The 16,310-nt window shown below is 44.5% G+C and overlaps 1 protein-coding gene across 8 annotated transcripts in view; it reads left to right on the plus strand.

Annotated features, from left to right (window-relative positions):
• Positions 1-16,310, plus strand: part of LOC135524802 (kinesin-like protein KIF1A) — a 183,425-nt gene that overhangs the window by 90,949 nt on the left and 76,166 nt on the right. For all 8 annotated transcript variants that reach the window (XM_064952638.1, XM_064952631.1, XM_064952632.1 and 5 more), the window contains 5 exons: positions 751-823; positions 1,210-1,303; positions 3,186-3,334; positions 3,862-4,040; positions 11,101-11,238. In XM_064952638.1, coding sequence (XP_064808710.1) covers positions 751-823; positions 1,210-1,303; positions 3,186-3,334; positions 3,862-4,040; positions 11,101-11,238 — 633 coding nt within the window. The remainder of the gene's footprint in view (positions 1-750; positions 824-1,209; positions 1,304-3,185; positions 3,335-3,861; positions 4,041-11,100; positions 11,239-16,310) is intronic.

The following is a 16,310-nucleotide window of genomic DNA, read 5'->3' on the forward strand; positions in this document are numbered from 1 at the left end:
GTGGTTGTGTCTGTAGTTGTGTCTGTGGTTGAGTCTGTAGTTGAGTCTGTGGTTGTGTCTGTGGTTGAGTCTGTAGTCGTGTCTGTGGTTGAGTCTGTAGTTGAGTCTGTGGTTGTGTATGTAGTTGTGTCTGTCGTTGTGTCTGTGGTTGAGTCTGTGGTTGAGTCTGTGTCTGTAGTTGTGTCTGTGGTTGAGTCTGTAGTCGTGTCTGTGGTTGAGTCTGTAGTTGTGTCTGTGGTTGAGTCTGTAGTTGAGTCTGTGGTTGTGTCTGTAGTTGTGTCTGTTTGTGTCTGTGGTTGAGTCTGTGGTTGAGTCTGTGTCTGTAGTTGTGTCTGTGGTTGAGTCTGTAGTTGTCTGTGGTTGAGTCTGTGTCTGTAGTTGTCTGTGGTTGAGTCTGTAGTTGAGTCTGTGGTTGAGTCTGTGGTTGTGTCTGTGGTTGAGTCTGTGTAGTTGAGTCTGTGGTTGAGTCTGTGGTTGAGTCTGTGGTTGAGTCTGTAGTTGAGTCTGTAGTTGTGTCTGTAGTTGAGTCTGTGGCTGAGTCTGTAGTTGAGTCTGTGGTTGTGTCTGTAGTTGAGTCTGTAGTTGAGTCTGTAGTTGTGTCTGTGGTTGTGTCTGTGGTTGAGTCTGTGGTTGTGTCTGTGGTTGAGTCTGTGGTTGAGTCTGTGGTTGTGTCTGTGGTTGAGTCTGTGGCTGAGTCTGTAGTTGTGTCTGTGGTTGAGTCTGTGGTTGAGTCTGTGGTTGTGTCTTCAGGCTTCAGGAGCTGGAGGACCAGTACCGTAAAGAGAGAGAAGAGACACACAACCTGCTGGAACAGCAGAGGATGGTGAGACCTGTTAACAAATGGACAAGATCACCAAAATATTACCCTTTTGTTAATACATGAAGTCTAAGTCTGAATTACATTAAGTCTGAATTACATTAAGTCTGAATTACATTAAGTCTGAATTACATTAAGTCTGAATTACATGAAGTCTGAATTACATTAAGTCTGAATTACATGAAGTCTGAATTACATTAAGTCTGAATTACATTAAGTCTGAATTACATGAAGTCTGAATTACATTAAGTCTGAATTACATGAAGTCTGAATTACATTAAGTCTGAATTACATTAAGTCTGAATTACATTAAGTCTGAATTACATTAAGTCTGAATTACATGAAGTCAATTATTTTCTAGTTAAAGCCTGATCATGTGACCATTTCCATAGGATTATGAGAGCAAGCTGGAAGCCCTTCAGAAACAGGTGGACCGATATTACCCTGAGGTAGTAGGAGAGGAAGAGGAGGAGCCTGAGGAGGAAGGTACATCACTGGTTACTGACTTTTATTATACACTACACGGCCAAAAGTATGTGGACACCTGCCTGTCGAACATCTCATTCCAAAATCATGAAATCATTAATATGGAGCAAATGTAACATTTTCAGAACTGTAAATGAACTGTATAGTATGAAACAGTTAAAAACAAGGTTATTACTTCCAACAAAATAACAGCTGGAATGCTCTATATAACTTATATATTGAATAGAACTTACACTACACGGCCAAAAGTATGTGTACAGCTGCTCGTCGAACATCTCATTCCATTGGAGTTGGTACCCCGTTGTGCTGCTATAACAGGCCTCCAGTCTTCTGGGAAAGCTTTTCCACTAGATGTTGGAACATTGCTGCTATAACAGGCCTCCAGTCTTCTGGGAAGGCTTTCCACTAGATATTGGAACATTGCTGTGGGGATTTGCTCCCATTCAGCCACAAGAGCATTAGTGAGGTCGGGCACTGACGTTGGGCGATTAAGTCCTGGCTCGCAGTTGGCGTTCCAATTCATCCCAAAGGTGTTCGATGAGGTTGAGGTCAGGGCTCTGTGCAGACCAGTCAAGTTCTTCCACACTGATCTCAACAAATCGGTCGTTTGGCGGCAGACAGCCTGGTGGTTAGAGCGTTGGACTTGGAACCGAAAGGTTGCAAGATCGAATCCCCGAACTGACAAGGTAAAAATCTGTCGTTCCGCCCCTGAACAAGGCAGTTAACCCACTGTTCCTAGGCCGTCATTGAAAATATGAATGTGTTCTTAACTGACTTGACTAGTTAAATAAAGGTTAAATAAAAAAATAAACTATTTCTGTATGGACCTCGAATTGTGCATGGGGGAATTGTCATGTTAAAACAGGAAAGGGCCAAACTGTTGCCACAAAGTTGGAAGTACAAAATCCTTTAAAATCTGTAGTATTACGATTCCCCTTCACTGGAACTGAGGGGCCCAAACCATGAAGAACAGCCCCAGACCATTATTCCCCCTCCACCAAACTTTACAGCTGGCACTATGCATTGGGGCAGGTATCGTTCTCCTGGCATTCGCCAAACCCATATTCGTCAGTCGGACTGCCAGATGGTGAAGCGTGATTCATCACTCCAGAGAACGCGTTTCCACTGCTCCAGAGTCCAATGGCGGCGAGCTTTACACCACTCCAGCCGACTCTTGGCGTTGCTCATGGTGATCTTAGGCTTGTGTGCGGCTGCTCGACCATGGAAACCCATTTCATGATGCTCCCAATGAACAGTTCTTGTGCTGACGTTGCTTCCAGAGGCAGTTTGGAACCTCAGTAGTTGCAACCTACGGCAGACCATTTTTACACACTTCAGCACTCGGCGGTCCTAATCTGTGAGCTTGTGTGGCCTACCACTTTGCGGCTGAGCCGTTGTTGCTCCTAGACGTTTCCACTTCACAATAACAGCACTTACAGTTGCCCGGGGCAGCTCTAGCAGGGTAGAAATTTGACGAACTGACTTGTTGGAAAAGGTGGCATCCTTTGACGGTGCCACGTTTAAAAGTCACTGAGCTCGTCAGTACGGGCCATTCTACTGCCAATGTTTGTCTATGGAGATTGCATGGCTGTGTGCTTAATTTCGATATACCTGTCAGCAACGGGTGTGGCTGATATAGCCGAATCCACTCATTTGAAGGGGTGTCCACATGCTTTAAGTGTATGTCAAATGAAATTAAACTTTATTTGTCACATGCGCCGAATACATAAAGTGTAGATCTTACCGTCAATGTGCATGTTTAAGGACAGTGGCCCTGCACGAGGCTCTGCATTCAAATAGCATCCCTTTGTACACACGTACAATGTGTTGATGTTGAACTCAGATGTTTGGGTCATCTTGTTGTACCCTCTGGGCTCCACAGTGCAGTGGACGGAGAGGGAGGCGGAGCTAGCCCTGTGGGGTTTCAGGAAGTGGCGCTGTTACCAGTTCACCTCCCTCAGAGACCAGCTGTGGGGAAATGCCATCTTCCTCAAGGAGGCTAACGCCATCAGCGTGGAACTCAAGAAGAAGGTTTGAGAACAATTCAGCACATCTCCACGGAAACATAACTGTCACAGACTTGGGTTCATGTAGTTTTGTTTTTTGTTTTCCAAATGATTTGAGTGTTTGATTGAGTCTGACTGGAGTGACAGATGAGGCGGGATGTTTGGGAAATACAATTTGAACCCAGGTTCTGAACTGTCCCTCTGTGTTGTACTAACCCTGTGTTCAGAAAATACAATTTGAACCCAGGTTCTGAACTGTCCCTCTGTGTTGTACTAACCCTGTGTTTGAAAAATACAATTTGAACCCAGGTTCTGAACTGTCCCTGTGTGTTGTACTAACCCTGTGTTCGGGAAAATACAATTTGAACCCAGGTTCTGAACTGTCCCTCTGTGTTGTACTAACCCTGTGTTCAGGAAAATACAATTTGAACCCAGGTTCTGAACTGTCCCTCTGTGTTGTACTAACCCTGTGTTCGGGAAAATACAATTTGAACCCAGGTTCTGAGCTGTCCCTTAGTGTTGTACTAACCCTGTTCCCCCCCTCTCCCACAGGTCCAGTTCCAGTTTGTGCTGCTGACCGACACCCTGTACTCCCCCCTGCCCACTGACCTGCTGCCCCCTGAGGCAGCCAAGGACAGAGCGACTCGCCCGTTTCCCAGGACCATCGTAGCTGTGGAGGTTCAGGACCATAAGAATGGGGCCACCCACTGCTGGACCCTGGAGAAGCTCAGGTACGGTAGTATTCTATAGTCTATTTACTATTGTAACATGGAGCCAACACTAGGTCTAATCCCAGTCTATTTACTACTGTAACATGGAGCCAACACTAGGTCTAATCCCAGTCTATTTACTACTGTAACATGGAGCCAACACTAGGTCTAATCCCAGTCTATTTACTACTGTAACATGGAGCCAACACTAGGTCTAATCCCAGTCTATTTACTACTGTAACATGGAGCCAACACTAGGTCTAATCCCAGTCTATTTACTACTGTAACATGGAGCCAACACTAGGTCTAATCCCAGTCTATTTACTACTGTAACATGGAGCCAACACTAGGTCTAATCCCAGTCTATTTACTACTGTAACATGGAGCCAACACTAGATCTGATCCCAGTCTATTTACTACTGTAACATGGAGCCAACACTAGGTCTAATCCCAGTCTATTTACTACTGTAACATGGAGCCAACACTAGGTCTAATCCCAGTCTATTTACTACTGTAACATGGAGCCAACACTAGATCTGATCCCAGTCTATTTACTACTGTAACATGGAGCCAACACTAGGTCTAATCCCAGTCTATTTACTACTGTAACATGGAGCCAACACTAGATCTGATCCCAGTCTATTTACTACTGTAAAATGGAGCCAACACTAGGTCTAATCCCAGTCTATTTACTACTGTAACATGGAGCCAACACTAGGTCTAATCCCAGTCTATTTACTACTGTAACATGGAGCCAACACTAGGTCTAATCCCAGTCTATTTACTACTGTAACATGGAGTCAACACTAGGTCTAATCCCAGTCTATTTACTACTGTAACATGGAGCCAACACTAGATCTGATCCCAGTCTATTTACTACTGTAACATGGAGCCAACACTAGGTCTAATCTCCAGTCTATTTACTACTGTAACATGGAGCCAACACTAGGTCTAATCCCAGTCTATTTACTACTGTAACATGAAGCCAAAACTAGGCCTAATCCCAGTCTATTTACTACTGTAACATGGAGCCAACACTAGGTCTAATCCCAGTCTATTTACTACTGTAACATGTACTAATGTAACATGGAGCCAAAACTAGGTCTAATCCCAGTCTATTTACTACTGTAACATGGAGCCAACACTGGGTCTAATCCCAGTCTATTTACTACTGTAACATGTAGCCAACACTAGGTCTAATCCCAGTCTATTTACTACTGTAACATGAAGCCAAAACTAGGTCTAATCCCAGTCTATTTACTACTGTAACATGGAGCCAACACTAGGTCTAATCCCAGTCTATTTACTACTGTAACATGTCCCAGTCTAATGTAACATGGAGCCAAAACTAGGTCTAATCCCAGTCTATTTACTACTGTAACATGGAGCCAACACTGGGTCTAATCCCAGTCTATTTACTACTGTAACATGTAGCCAACACTAGGTCTAATCCCAGTCTATTTACTACTGTAACCTGTAGCCAACACTAGGTCTAATCCCAGTCTATGTACTACTGTAACCTGAAGCCAATGCTAGGTCTAATCCCAGTCTATTTACTACTGTAACATGGAGCCAACACTGGGTCTAATCCCAGTCTATTTACTACTGTAACATGTAGCCAACACTAGGTCTAATCCCAGTCTATTTACTACTGTAACCTGTAGCCAACACTAGGTCTAATCCCAGTCTATTTACTACTGTAACCTGAAGCCAACACTAGGTCTAATCCCAGTCTATTTACTGATGTAACATGTAGCCAACACTAGGTCTAATCCCAGTCTATTTACTACTGTAACCTGAAGCCAACACTAGGTCTAATCCCAGTCTATTTACTACTGTAACATGGAGCCAACACTAGGTCTAATCCCAGTCTATTTACTACTGTAACATGAAGCCAACTGTGTTAAAAACAGTAGTGGTCCCGCTACAATGCCCTGGGGCACACCTCAATTTGACTGTTTGAAATATAATGTGCTTTGTGACCCATGGAGAGACAGTCGATTGTGAACATTTGTGGAATAATAGGAGTACATATCTCAAGACATGACAAGTGTGTATATTTCACTGTAGTCTACCCTATATATTATGGAAGCGTAGTCTTAACTATCATTGAATTTCATATAGATCTCTCTCATAATTATCGTAATATATGTCCCCTCTTTCTCTCTCCCCTCACTATCTCCCCTCTCTCTCTCTGTGTCTCTCTCTCCCCTATCTCTCTCTCTCTCTCTCTCTCTCTCTCTCCCCTCCCTATCTCCCCTCTCTCTCTCTCTCTCTCTCTCTCTGTGTCTCCCTCTACCCACTCTCTCTCCCCCTCTCTCTCTCTCTCTCTCTCTCTCTCCACCCTCTCTCTCTCCCCCTCTCTCTCCCTCCTCTCTCTCTCTCTCCCCTCCCTATCTCCCCTCTCTCTCTCTCTCTCTCTCTCTCTCTCTCTCCCTCTCTCCCCCTCTCTCTCTCCCCTCTCTCTCCCCTCTCTCTCTCTCTCCCTCTCTCTCCCCCTCTTTCTCCCCCTTTCTCTCTCTCCCCTCTCTCTGTGTCAACTCCCTCTCTGTCTCTCTCTGTGTCTCTCTCTCTCTTACTCCCCTCCCTCTCCCCCCTCTCTTTCTCCGTGTGTCTCTCTCTCCCCTCTCAATTCAATTCAATTCAAGGGGCTTTATTGGCATGGGAAACATGTGTTAACATTGCCAAAGCAAATAAGGTAAACAATAAAAATTAACAGTAGACATCACACATACAGAAGTTTCAAAACAATAAAGACATTACAAATGTCATATTATATATATATATATATATATATATATATACAGTGTTTTTACAATATACAAATGGTAAAGTACACAAGATAAAATAAATAAGCATAGATATGGGTTGTATTTACAATGGTGTTTGTTCCTCACTGGTTGCCCTTTTCTCGTGGCAACAGGTCACAAATCTTGCTGCTCTGATGGCACACTGTGGAATTTCACCCAGTAGATATGGGAGTTTTTCAAAATTGGATTTGTTTTCGAATTCTTTGTGGATCTGTGTAATCTGAGGGAAATATGTCTCTCTAATATGGTCATACATTGGGCAGGAGGTTAGGAAGTGCAGCTCAGTTTCCACTCATTTTGTGGGCAGTGAGCACATAGCCTGTCTTCTCTTGAGAGCCATGTCTGCCTACGGCGGCCTTTCTTAATAGCAAGGCTATGCTCGCTGAGTCTGTACATAGTCAAAGCTTTCCTTAATTTTGGGTCAGTCACAGTGGTCAGGTATTCTGCCGCTGTGTACTCTCTGTGTAGGGCCAAATAGCATTCTAGTTTGCTCTGTTTTTTTGTTAATTCTTTCCAATGTGTCAAGTAATTATCTTTTTGTTTTCTCATGATTTGGTTGGGTCTAATTGTGCTGCTGTCATGGGGCTCTGTAGGGTGTGTTTGTGAACAGAGCCCCAGGACCAGCTTGCTTAGGGGCTCTTCTCCAGGTTCATCTCTCTGTAGGTGATGGCTTTGTTGTGGAAGGTTTGGGAATCGCCCTTTTAGGTGGTTATAAAATTTAACAGCTCTTTTATGGATTTTGATAATTAGTGAGTATCTAATTCTGCTCTGCATGCATTATTTGGTGTTCTACGTTGTACACGGAGGATATTTTTGCAGAATTCTGCGTGCAGAGTCTCAATTTGGTGTTTGTCCCATTTTGTGAAGTCTTGGTTGGTGAGCGGACCCCAGACCTCACAACCATAAAGGGCAATGGGCTCTATGACTGATTGAAGTATTTTTAGCCAAAGTCTAATTGGTATGTTGAAATTTATGTTCCTTTTGATGGCATAGAATGCCCTTCTTGCCTTGTCTCTCAGATCGTTCACAGCTTTGTGGAAGTTACCTGTGGCGCTGATGTTTAGGCCAAGGTATGTATAGTTTTTTGTGTGCTCTAGGGCAACAGTGTCGAGATGGAATTTGTATTTGTGGTCCTGGTGAATGGACCTTTTTTGGAACACCATTATTTTGGTCTTACTGAGATTTACTGTCAAGGCCCAGGTCTGACAGATTCTGTGCATAAGATCTAGGTGCTGCTGTAGGCCCTCCTTGGTTGGTGACAGAAGCACCAGATCATGAGCAAACAGCAGACATTTGACTTCAGATTCTAGTAGGGTGAGGCCGGGTGCTGCAGACTTTTCTAGTGCCCGCGCCAGTTCGTTGATATATATGTTGAAGAGGGTGGGGCTTAAACTGCATCCCTGTCTAACCCCACGACCCTGTGTGAAGAAATTTGTGTGTTTTTTGCCAATTTTAACCGCACACTTGTTGTTTGTGTACATGGATTTTATGATGTCGTATGTTTTACCCCCAACACCACTTTCCATCAGTTTGTATAGCAGACCCTCATGCCAAATTGAGTCGAAGGCTTTTTTGAAATCAACAAAGCATGAGCCTTTGTTTTGGTTTGTTTGGTTGTCAATTAGGGTGTGCAGGGTGAATACATGGTCTGTTGTACGGTAATTTGGTAAAAAGCCAATTTGACATTTGCTCAGTACATTGTTTTCATTGAGGAAGTGCACGAGTCTGCTGTTAATGATAATGCAGAGGATTTTCCCAAGCTTACTGTTGACGCATATTCCACGGTAGTTATTGGGGTCAAATTTGTCTCCATTTTTGTGGATTGGGGTGATCAGTCCTTGGTTCCAAATATTGGGGAAGATGCCAGAGCTAAGGATGATGTTAAAGAGTTTTAGTATAGCCAATTGGAATTTGTTGTCTGTATATTTGATCATTTCATTGAGGATACCATCAACACCACAGGCCTTTTTGGGTTGGAGGGTTTTTATTTTGTCCTGTAACTCATTCAATGTAATTGGAGAATCCAGTGGGTTCTGGTAGTCTTTAATAGTTGATTCTAAGATCTGTATTTGATCATGTATATGTTTTTGCTCTTTATTCTTTGTTATAGAGCCAAAAAGATTGGAGAAGTGGTTTAACCATACATCTCCATTTTGTATAGATAATTCTTCATGTTGTTGTTTGTTTAGTGTTTTCCAATTTTCCCAGAAGTGGTTAGAGTCTATGGATTCTTCAATTACATTGAGCTGATTTCTGACATGCTGTTCCTTCTTTTTCCGTAGTGTATTTCTGTATTGTTTTAGTGATTCACCATAGTGAAGGCGTAGACTCAGGTTTTCCGGGTCTCTATGTTTTTGGTTGGACAGGTTTCTCAATTTCTTTCTTAGATTTTTGCATTCTTCATCAAACCATTTGTCATTGTTGTTAATTTTCTTCGGTTTTCTATTTGAGATTTTTAGATTTGATAGGGAAGCTGAGAGGTCAAATATACTGTTAAGATTTTCTACTGCCAAGTTTACACCTTCACTATTACAGTGGAACGTTTTACCCAGGAAATTGTCTAAAAGGATTGAATTTGTTGTTGCCTAATTGTTTTTTGGTAGGTTTCCAAACTGCATTCCTTCCATCTATAGCATTTCTTAATGTTACTCAGTTCCTTTGGCTTTGATGCCTCATGATTGAGTATTGCTCTGTTTAGGTAGACTGTGATTTTGCTGTGGTCTGATAGGGGTGTCAGTGGGCTGACTGTGAACGCTCTGAGAGACTCTGGGTTGAGGTCAGTGATAAAGTAGTCTACAGTACTACTGCCAAGAGATGAGCTATAGGTGTACCTACCATAGGAGTCCCCTCGAAGCCTACCATTGACTATGTACATACCAGCGTGCGACAGAGCTGCAGGAGTTGTGACCTGTTTTTGTTGGTTATGTTGTCATAGTTGTGCCTAGGGGGGCATACGGGGGAGGGAATGCTGTCACCTCCAGGCAGGTGTTTGTCCCCCTGTGTGCTGAGGGTGTCAGGTCCTTGTCCGGTTCTGGCATTTAGGTCACCACAGACTAGTACCTGTCCCTGGTCCTGGAAATGATTGATTTCCCCTCCAGGATGGAGAAGCTGTCTTCATTAAAATATGGGGATTCTAGTGGGGGATATAGGTAGCACACAGGAGGACATTTTTCTCTGTTAGGATAATTTCCTTTTGAATTTCTAGCCAAATGTAGAATGTTCCTGTTTTGATTAATTTAATGGAGTGAGTTAGGTCTGCTCTATACCAAATTAGCATACCCCCTGAGTCCCTTCCCTGTTTCACACCTGGTAGTTTGGTGGATGGGACTACCAGCTCTCTGTAACCTAGAGGGCATCCAGTGGGTCTGTCTCCTCTATACCAGGTTTCTTGCAGGATGACAATGTCTGTATTACCGATTTCTTTGGTGACGTCCGGGTTTCTGCTCTTCAGGCCAAAGGCAGATGACCTCAGGCCTTGGATATTCCAGGATGAAATAGTAAAGGCTGTTTGTTCCATAAAGTGTCCAATGTTGTTGGTTGTGGTTTGGCCTCAGGCCAGTAAGTGTGAGCAGAGCCTGCTGAGCATCTGGTACATGTCATTGGCTTGGGTGAGTGTGAGAGTGGGGGTGGGGACTGTTTGCCCCACTACACTACCTGGGCGTATGTGTGGCTTCCATGTTGAGGCCCTCTTTGGGGGTGGGGTGCATGGGGTGGGCAGGAGTGGCATAGGTCTGATCTGAGGGGGCCTAAATGGGGTGTGGGCATGATTGACGTGGGGGTGTTGATTGGTTGGGGTAGGGGTGGATGTGTCTGGGTGTGCGGTGGTCTGGATGTAATTCCTCTGGCGTGGGTCCTCTATGTGTAGGTCCAGGCGGGGGTCCTGCAGGTCTGGGAGGGTGTCTCGCTGGTCTGGGTGGGGTGTCTATTGATCTGTTGCTCCTGTGTGAAGTGTTGGGGATACGTTTGAGAGCGATGTCCTTTAGAGTTCGGGCAAAGATGGGCACTGCTGCCTTGTAGAGGTGGACCTGGTCATAGAGGCTGTTCAAGTCCAGGGTGGAGTGGTGGGCCAGGAAAACGTTTGGTTTTGAGGCACAGTCACGGGAAATACTCTACCTACACTGTATTGTGGCAGGGTGGAAGCCGTGGTAGCAGGGTGGAGATAACCACTTGTGCGTTGGGGAAAGTAGAAGAAGTAGAAGAAGCCTTTTCAATCTCTCTACCTCTGCTCTATTCTGATGTTGTCCTGTCTTGCTCTTTGGTGCCCCCTGCAGGCAGCGTCTGGAGCTGATGAGAGAGATGTATGACAGAGCAGCGGAGGTTCCCAACAGCACAATAGAAGACTGTGAGAACGTCATGACCGGAGGAGACCCCTTCTACGACCGCTTCCCCTGGTTCCGTCTGGTCGGCAGGTACAGCACATGACGACCTGGTCAAAGCATGGTCGGACAGACAACACTACCACTACACTACAACAACACTACCACAACACTACAGCCACTGCACTACCACAACACTACAGCCACTACACTACCACAACACTACAACACTACCACTACACTACCACTACACTAACACAACACTACAACCACTACACTACCACAACACTACCACAACACTACAACAACACTACCACAACACTACAGCCACTACACTACCACAACACTACAGCCACTACACTACCACAACACTACAACACTACCACTACACTACCACCACACTAACACAACACTACAGCCACTACACTACCAAACACTACAACCACTACACTACCACAACACTACAGCCACTACACTACCACTAACACTACCACAACACAACACTAACACTACACTACCACTACACTACCACAACACTACCACTACACTACAACAACACTACCACTACACCCACTACACTACCACAACACTACCACAACACTACAGCCACAACACTACCACTACACTACCACAACACAACACTACCACTACACTACCACTACACTCCCACAACACTACCACAACACTACCACTACACTACCATAACACTACCACACCACTACAACCACTACACTACCACAACACTACCACAACACTACAGCCACTACACTACCACAACACTACAACCACTACACTACCACAACACTACCACTACCACTACACTACACCTACCACAACACTACCACTACCACAACACAACACTACCACTACCACAACACAACACTACCACTATCACTACACTACCACAACACAACACTACCACAACACAAAACTACCACAACACAACACTACCACAACACTACCACAACACAACACTACCACAACACAACACTACCACTAACAACACAACACTACCACTACCACTACACTACCACAACACAACACTACCACAACACTACCACAAAACTACCACAACACTACCACTACAATACCACTATCACTACCACAACACAACACTACCACAACACTACCACAGCACTACCACAACACTACCACCACACTACCACTACACTACAGCCACTACACTACTACAACACTACAACCACTACACTACCACAACACTACCACAACACTACCACAACACTACAGCCACTACACTACCACAACACTACACTACCACAACACAACACTACCAAAACACAACACTACCACAACACAACACTACCACAACACTACCACTATCACTACCACTACACTACCACTACACTACCACAACACTCCCACAACACTACCACAACACAACACTACCACAAACTACCACAACACTACAACACTTCCACAACACTACCACAACACTACAACACGACCACAACACTACCACAACACTACCACAACACTACAACACTACCACAACACTACCACTACACTACCACAACCACAACACTACCACAACACTACCACAACACTACCACAACACTACCACTATACTACCACAACACTAACACAACACTACCCCTACACTACCACTACACTACCACAACACTACCACAACACTACCACTACACTACAGCCACTACACTACCACAACCACAACACTACCACTACACTACCACAACCACAACACTACCACTACACTACCACTAAACTACCACAACACTACCACAACCACAACACTACCACTACACTACCACAACACTACCATTACCACTACCACTACACTACCACTACACTACCACAGCACTACCACTACACTACCACTACACTACCACTACACTACCACAACACTACCACTACACTACAGCCACAACACTACCACTACACTACCACAGCACTACCACAACACTGCCACAACACTACCACTACCACTACACTACCACTACACTACCACAACACTACAACACTACCACTACACTACCACTACACTAACAAATCACTACAACCACTACACTACCACAACACTACCACAACACTACCACAACACTACAGCCACTACACTACCACAACACAACACTAACACTACACTACCACTACACTACCACAACACTACCACTACACTACAACAACACTACCACTACACCCACTACACTACCACAACACTACCACAACACTACAGCCACAACACTACCACTACACTACCACAACACAACACTACCACTACACTACCACTACACTCCCACAACACTACCACAACACTACCACTACACTACCATAACACTACCACACCACTACAACCACTACACTACCACAACACTACCACAACACTACAGCCACTACACTACCACAACACTACAACCACTACACTACCACAACACTACCACTACCACTACACTACACCTACCACAACACTACCACTACCACAACACAACACTACCACTACCACAACACAACACTACCACTATCACTACACTACCACAACACAACACTACCACAACACAAAACTACCACAACACAACACTACCACAACACTACCACAACACAACACTACCACAACACAACACTACCACAACACAACACTACCACTACCACTACACTACCACAACACAACACTACCACAACACTACCACAAAACTACCACAACACTACCACTACAATACCACTATCACTACCACAACACAACACTACCACAACACTACCACAGCACTACCACAACACTACCACCACACTACCACTACACTACAGCCACTACACTACTACAACACTACAACCACTACACTACCACAACACTACCACAACACTACCACAACACTACAGCCACTACACTACCACAACACTACACTACCACAACACAACACTACCAAAACACAACACTACCACAACACAACACTACCACAACACTACCACTATCACTACCACTACACTACCACTACACTACCACAACACTCCCACAACACTACCACAACACAACACTACCACAAAACTACCACAACACTACAACACTTCCACAACACTACCACAACACTACAACACGACCACAACACTACCACAACACTACCACAACACTACAACACTACCACAACACTACCACTACACTACCACAACCACAACACTACCACAACACTACCACAACACTACCACAACACTACCACTATACTACCACAACACTAACACAACACTACCCCTACACTACCACTACACTACCACAACACTACCACAACACTACCACTACACTACAGCCACTACACTACCACAACCACAACACTACCACTACACTACCACAACCACAACACTACCACAACACTACCACAACACTACCACTAAACTACCACTACACTACCACAACCACAACACTACCACTACACTACCACAACACTACCATTACCACTACCACTACACTACCACTACACTACCACAGCACTACCACTACACTACCACTACACTACCACTACACTACCACAACACTACCACTACACTACAGCCACAACACTACCACTACACTACCACAGCACTACCACAACACTGCCACAACACTACCACTACCACTACACTACCACTACACTACCACAACACTACAACACTACCACTACACTACCACTACACTAACAAATCACTACAACCACTACACTACCACAACACTACCACAACACTACCACAACACTACAGCCACTACACTACCACAACACTACAGCCACTACACTACCACAACACTACAACACTACCACTACACTACCACCACACTAACACAACACTACAGCCACTACACTACCAAACACTACAACCACTACACTACCACAACACCACAGCCACTACACTACCACTACACTACCACAACACAACACTACCACTACACTACCACAACACTACCACTACACTACCACTACACTCCCACAACACTACCACAACACTACAACACTACCACAACACTACCACACCACTACAACCACTACACTACCACAACACTACCACAACACTACAGCCACTACACTACCACAACACTACAACCACTACACTACCACAACACTACCACTACCACTACACTACCACTACCACAACACTACCACTACCACAACACAACACTACCACTACCACAACACAACACTACCACTATCACTACACTACCACAACACAACACTACCACAACACAACACTACCACAACACAACAAAACCACAACACTACCACTACCACAACACAACACTACCACAACACAACACTACCACTACCACAACACTACCACTACCACTACACTACCACAACACAACACTACCACAACACTACCACAACACTACCACAAAACTACCACAACACTACCACTACACTACCACAACACTACCACTACCACTACAATACCACTATCACTACCACAACACAACACTACCACAACACTACCACAGCACTACCACAACACTACCACTACACTACCAATACACTACAGCCACTACACTACTACAACACTACAACCACTACACTACCACAACACTACCACAACACTACAGCCACTACACTACCACAACACTACACTACCACAACACAACACTACCAAAACACAACACTACCACAACACAACACTACCACTACACTACCACAACACTACCACTATCACTACCACTACACTACCACTACACTACCACAACACTCCCACAACACTACCACAACACAAAACTACCTCAAAACTACCACAACACTACAACACTACCACAACACTACAACACGACCACAACACTACCACAACACTACCACTACACTACCACAACACTACAACACTACCACAACACTACCACTACACTACCACAACCACAACACTACCACAACACTACCACAACACTACAACTATACTAACACAACACTAACACAACACTACCCCTACACTACCACTACACTACCACAACACTACCACAACACTACCACTACACTACAGCCACTACACTACCACAACCACAACACTACCACTACACTACCACAACCACAACACTACCACAACACTACCACAACACTACCACTAAACTACCACTACACTACCACAACCACAACACTACCACTACACTACCACAACACTACCACTACACTACCACTACACTACCACTACACTACTACTACACTACCACAGCACTACCACTACACTACCACTAC

This window comes from Oncorhynchus masou, chromosome 31 (assembly GCF_036934945.1).
Source record: "Oncorhynchus masou masou isolate Uvic2021 chromosome 31, UVic_Omas_1.1, whole genome shotgun sequence".
Taxonomy (NCBI): Eukaryota; Metazoa; Chordata; class Actinopteri; order Salmoniformes; family Salmonidae; genus Oncorhynchus; species Oncorhynchus masou.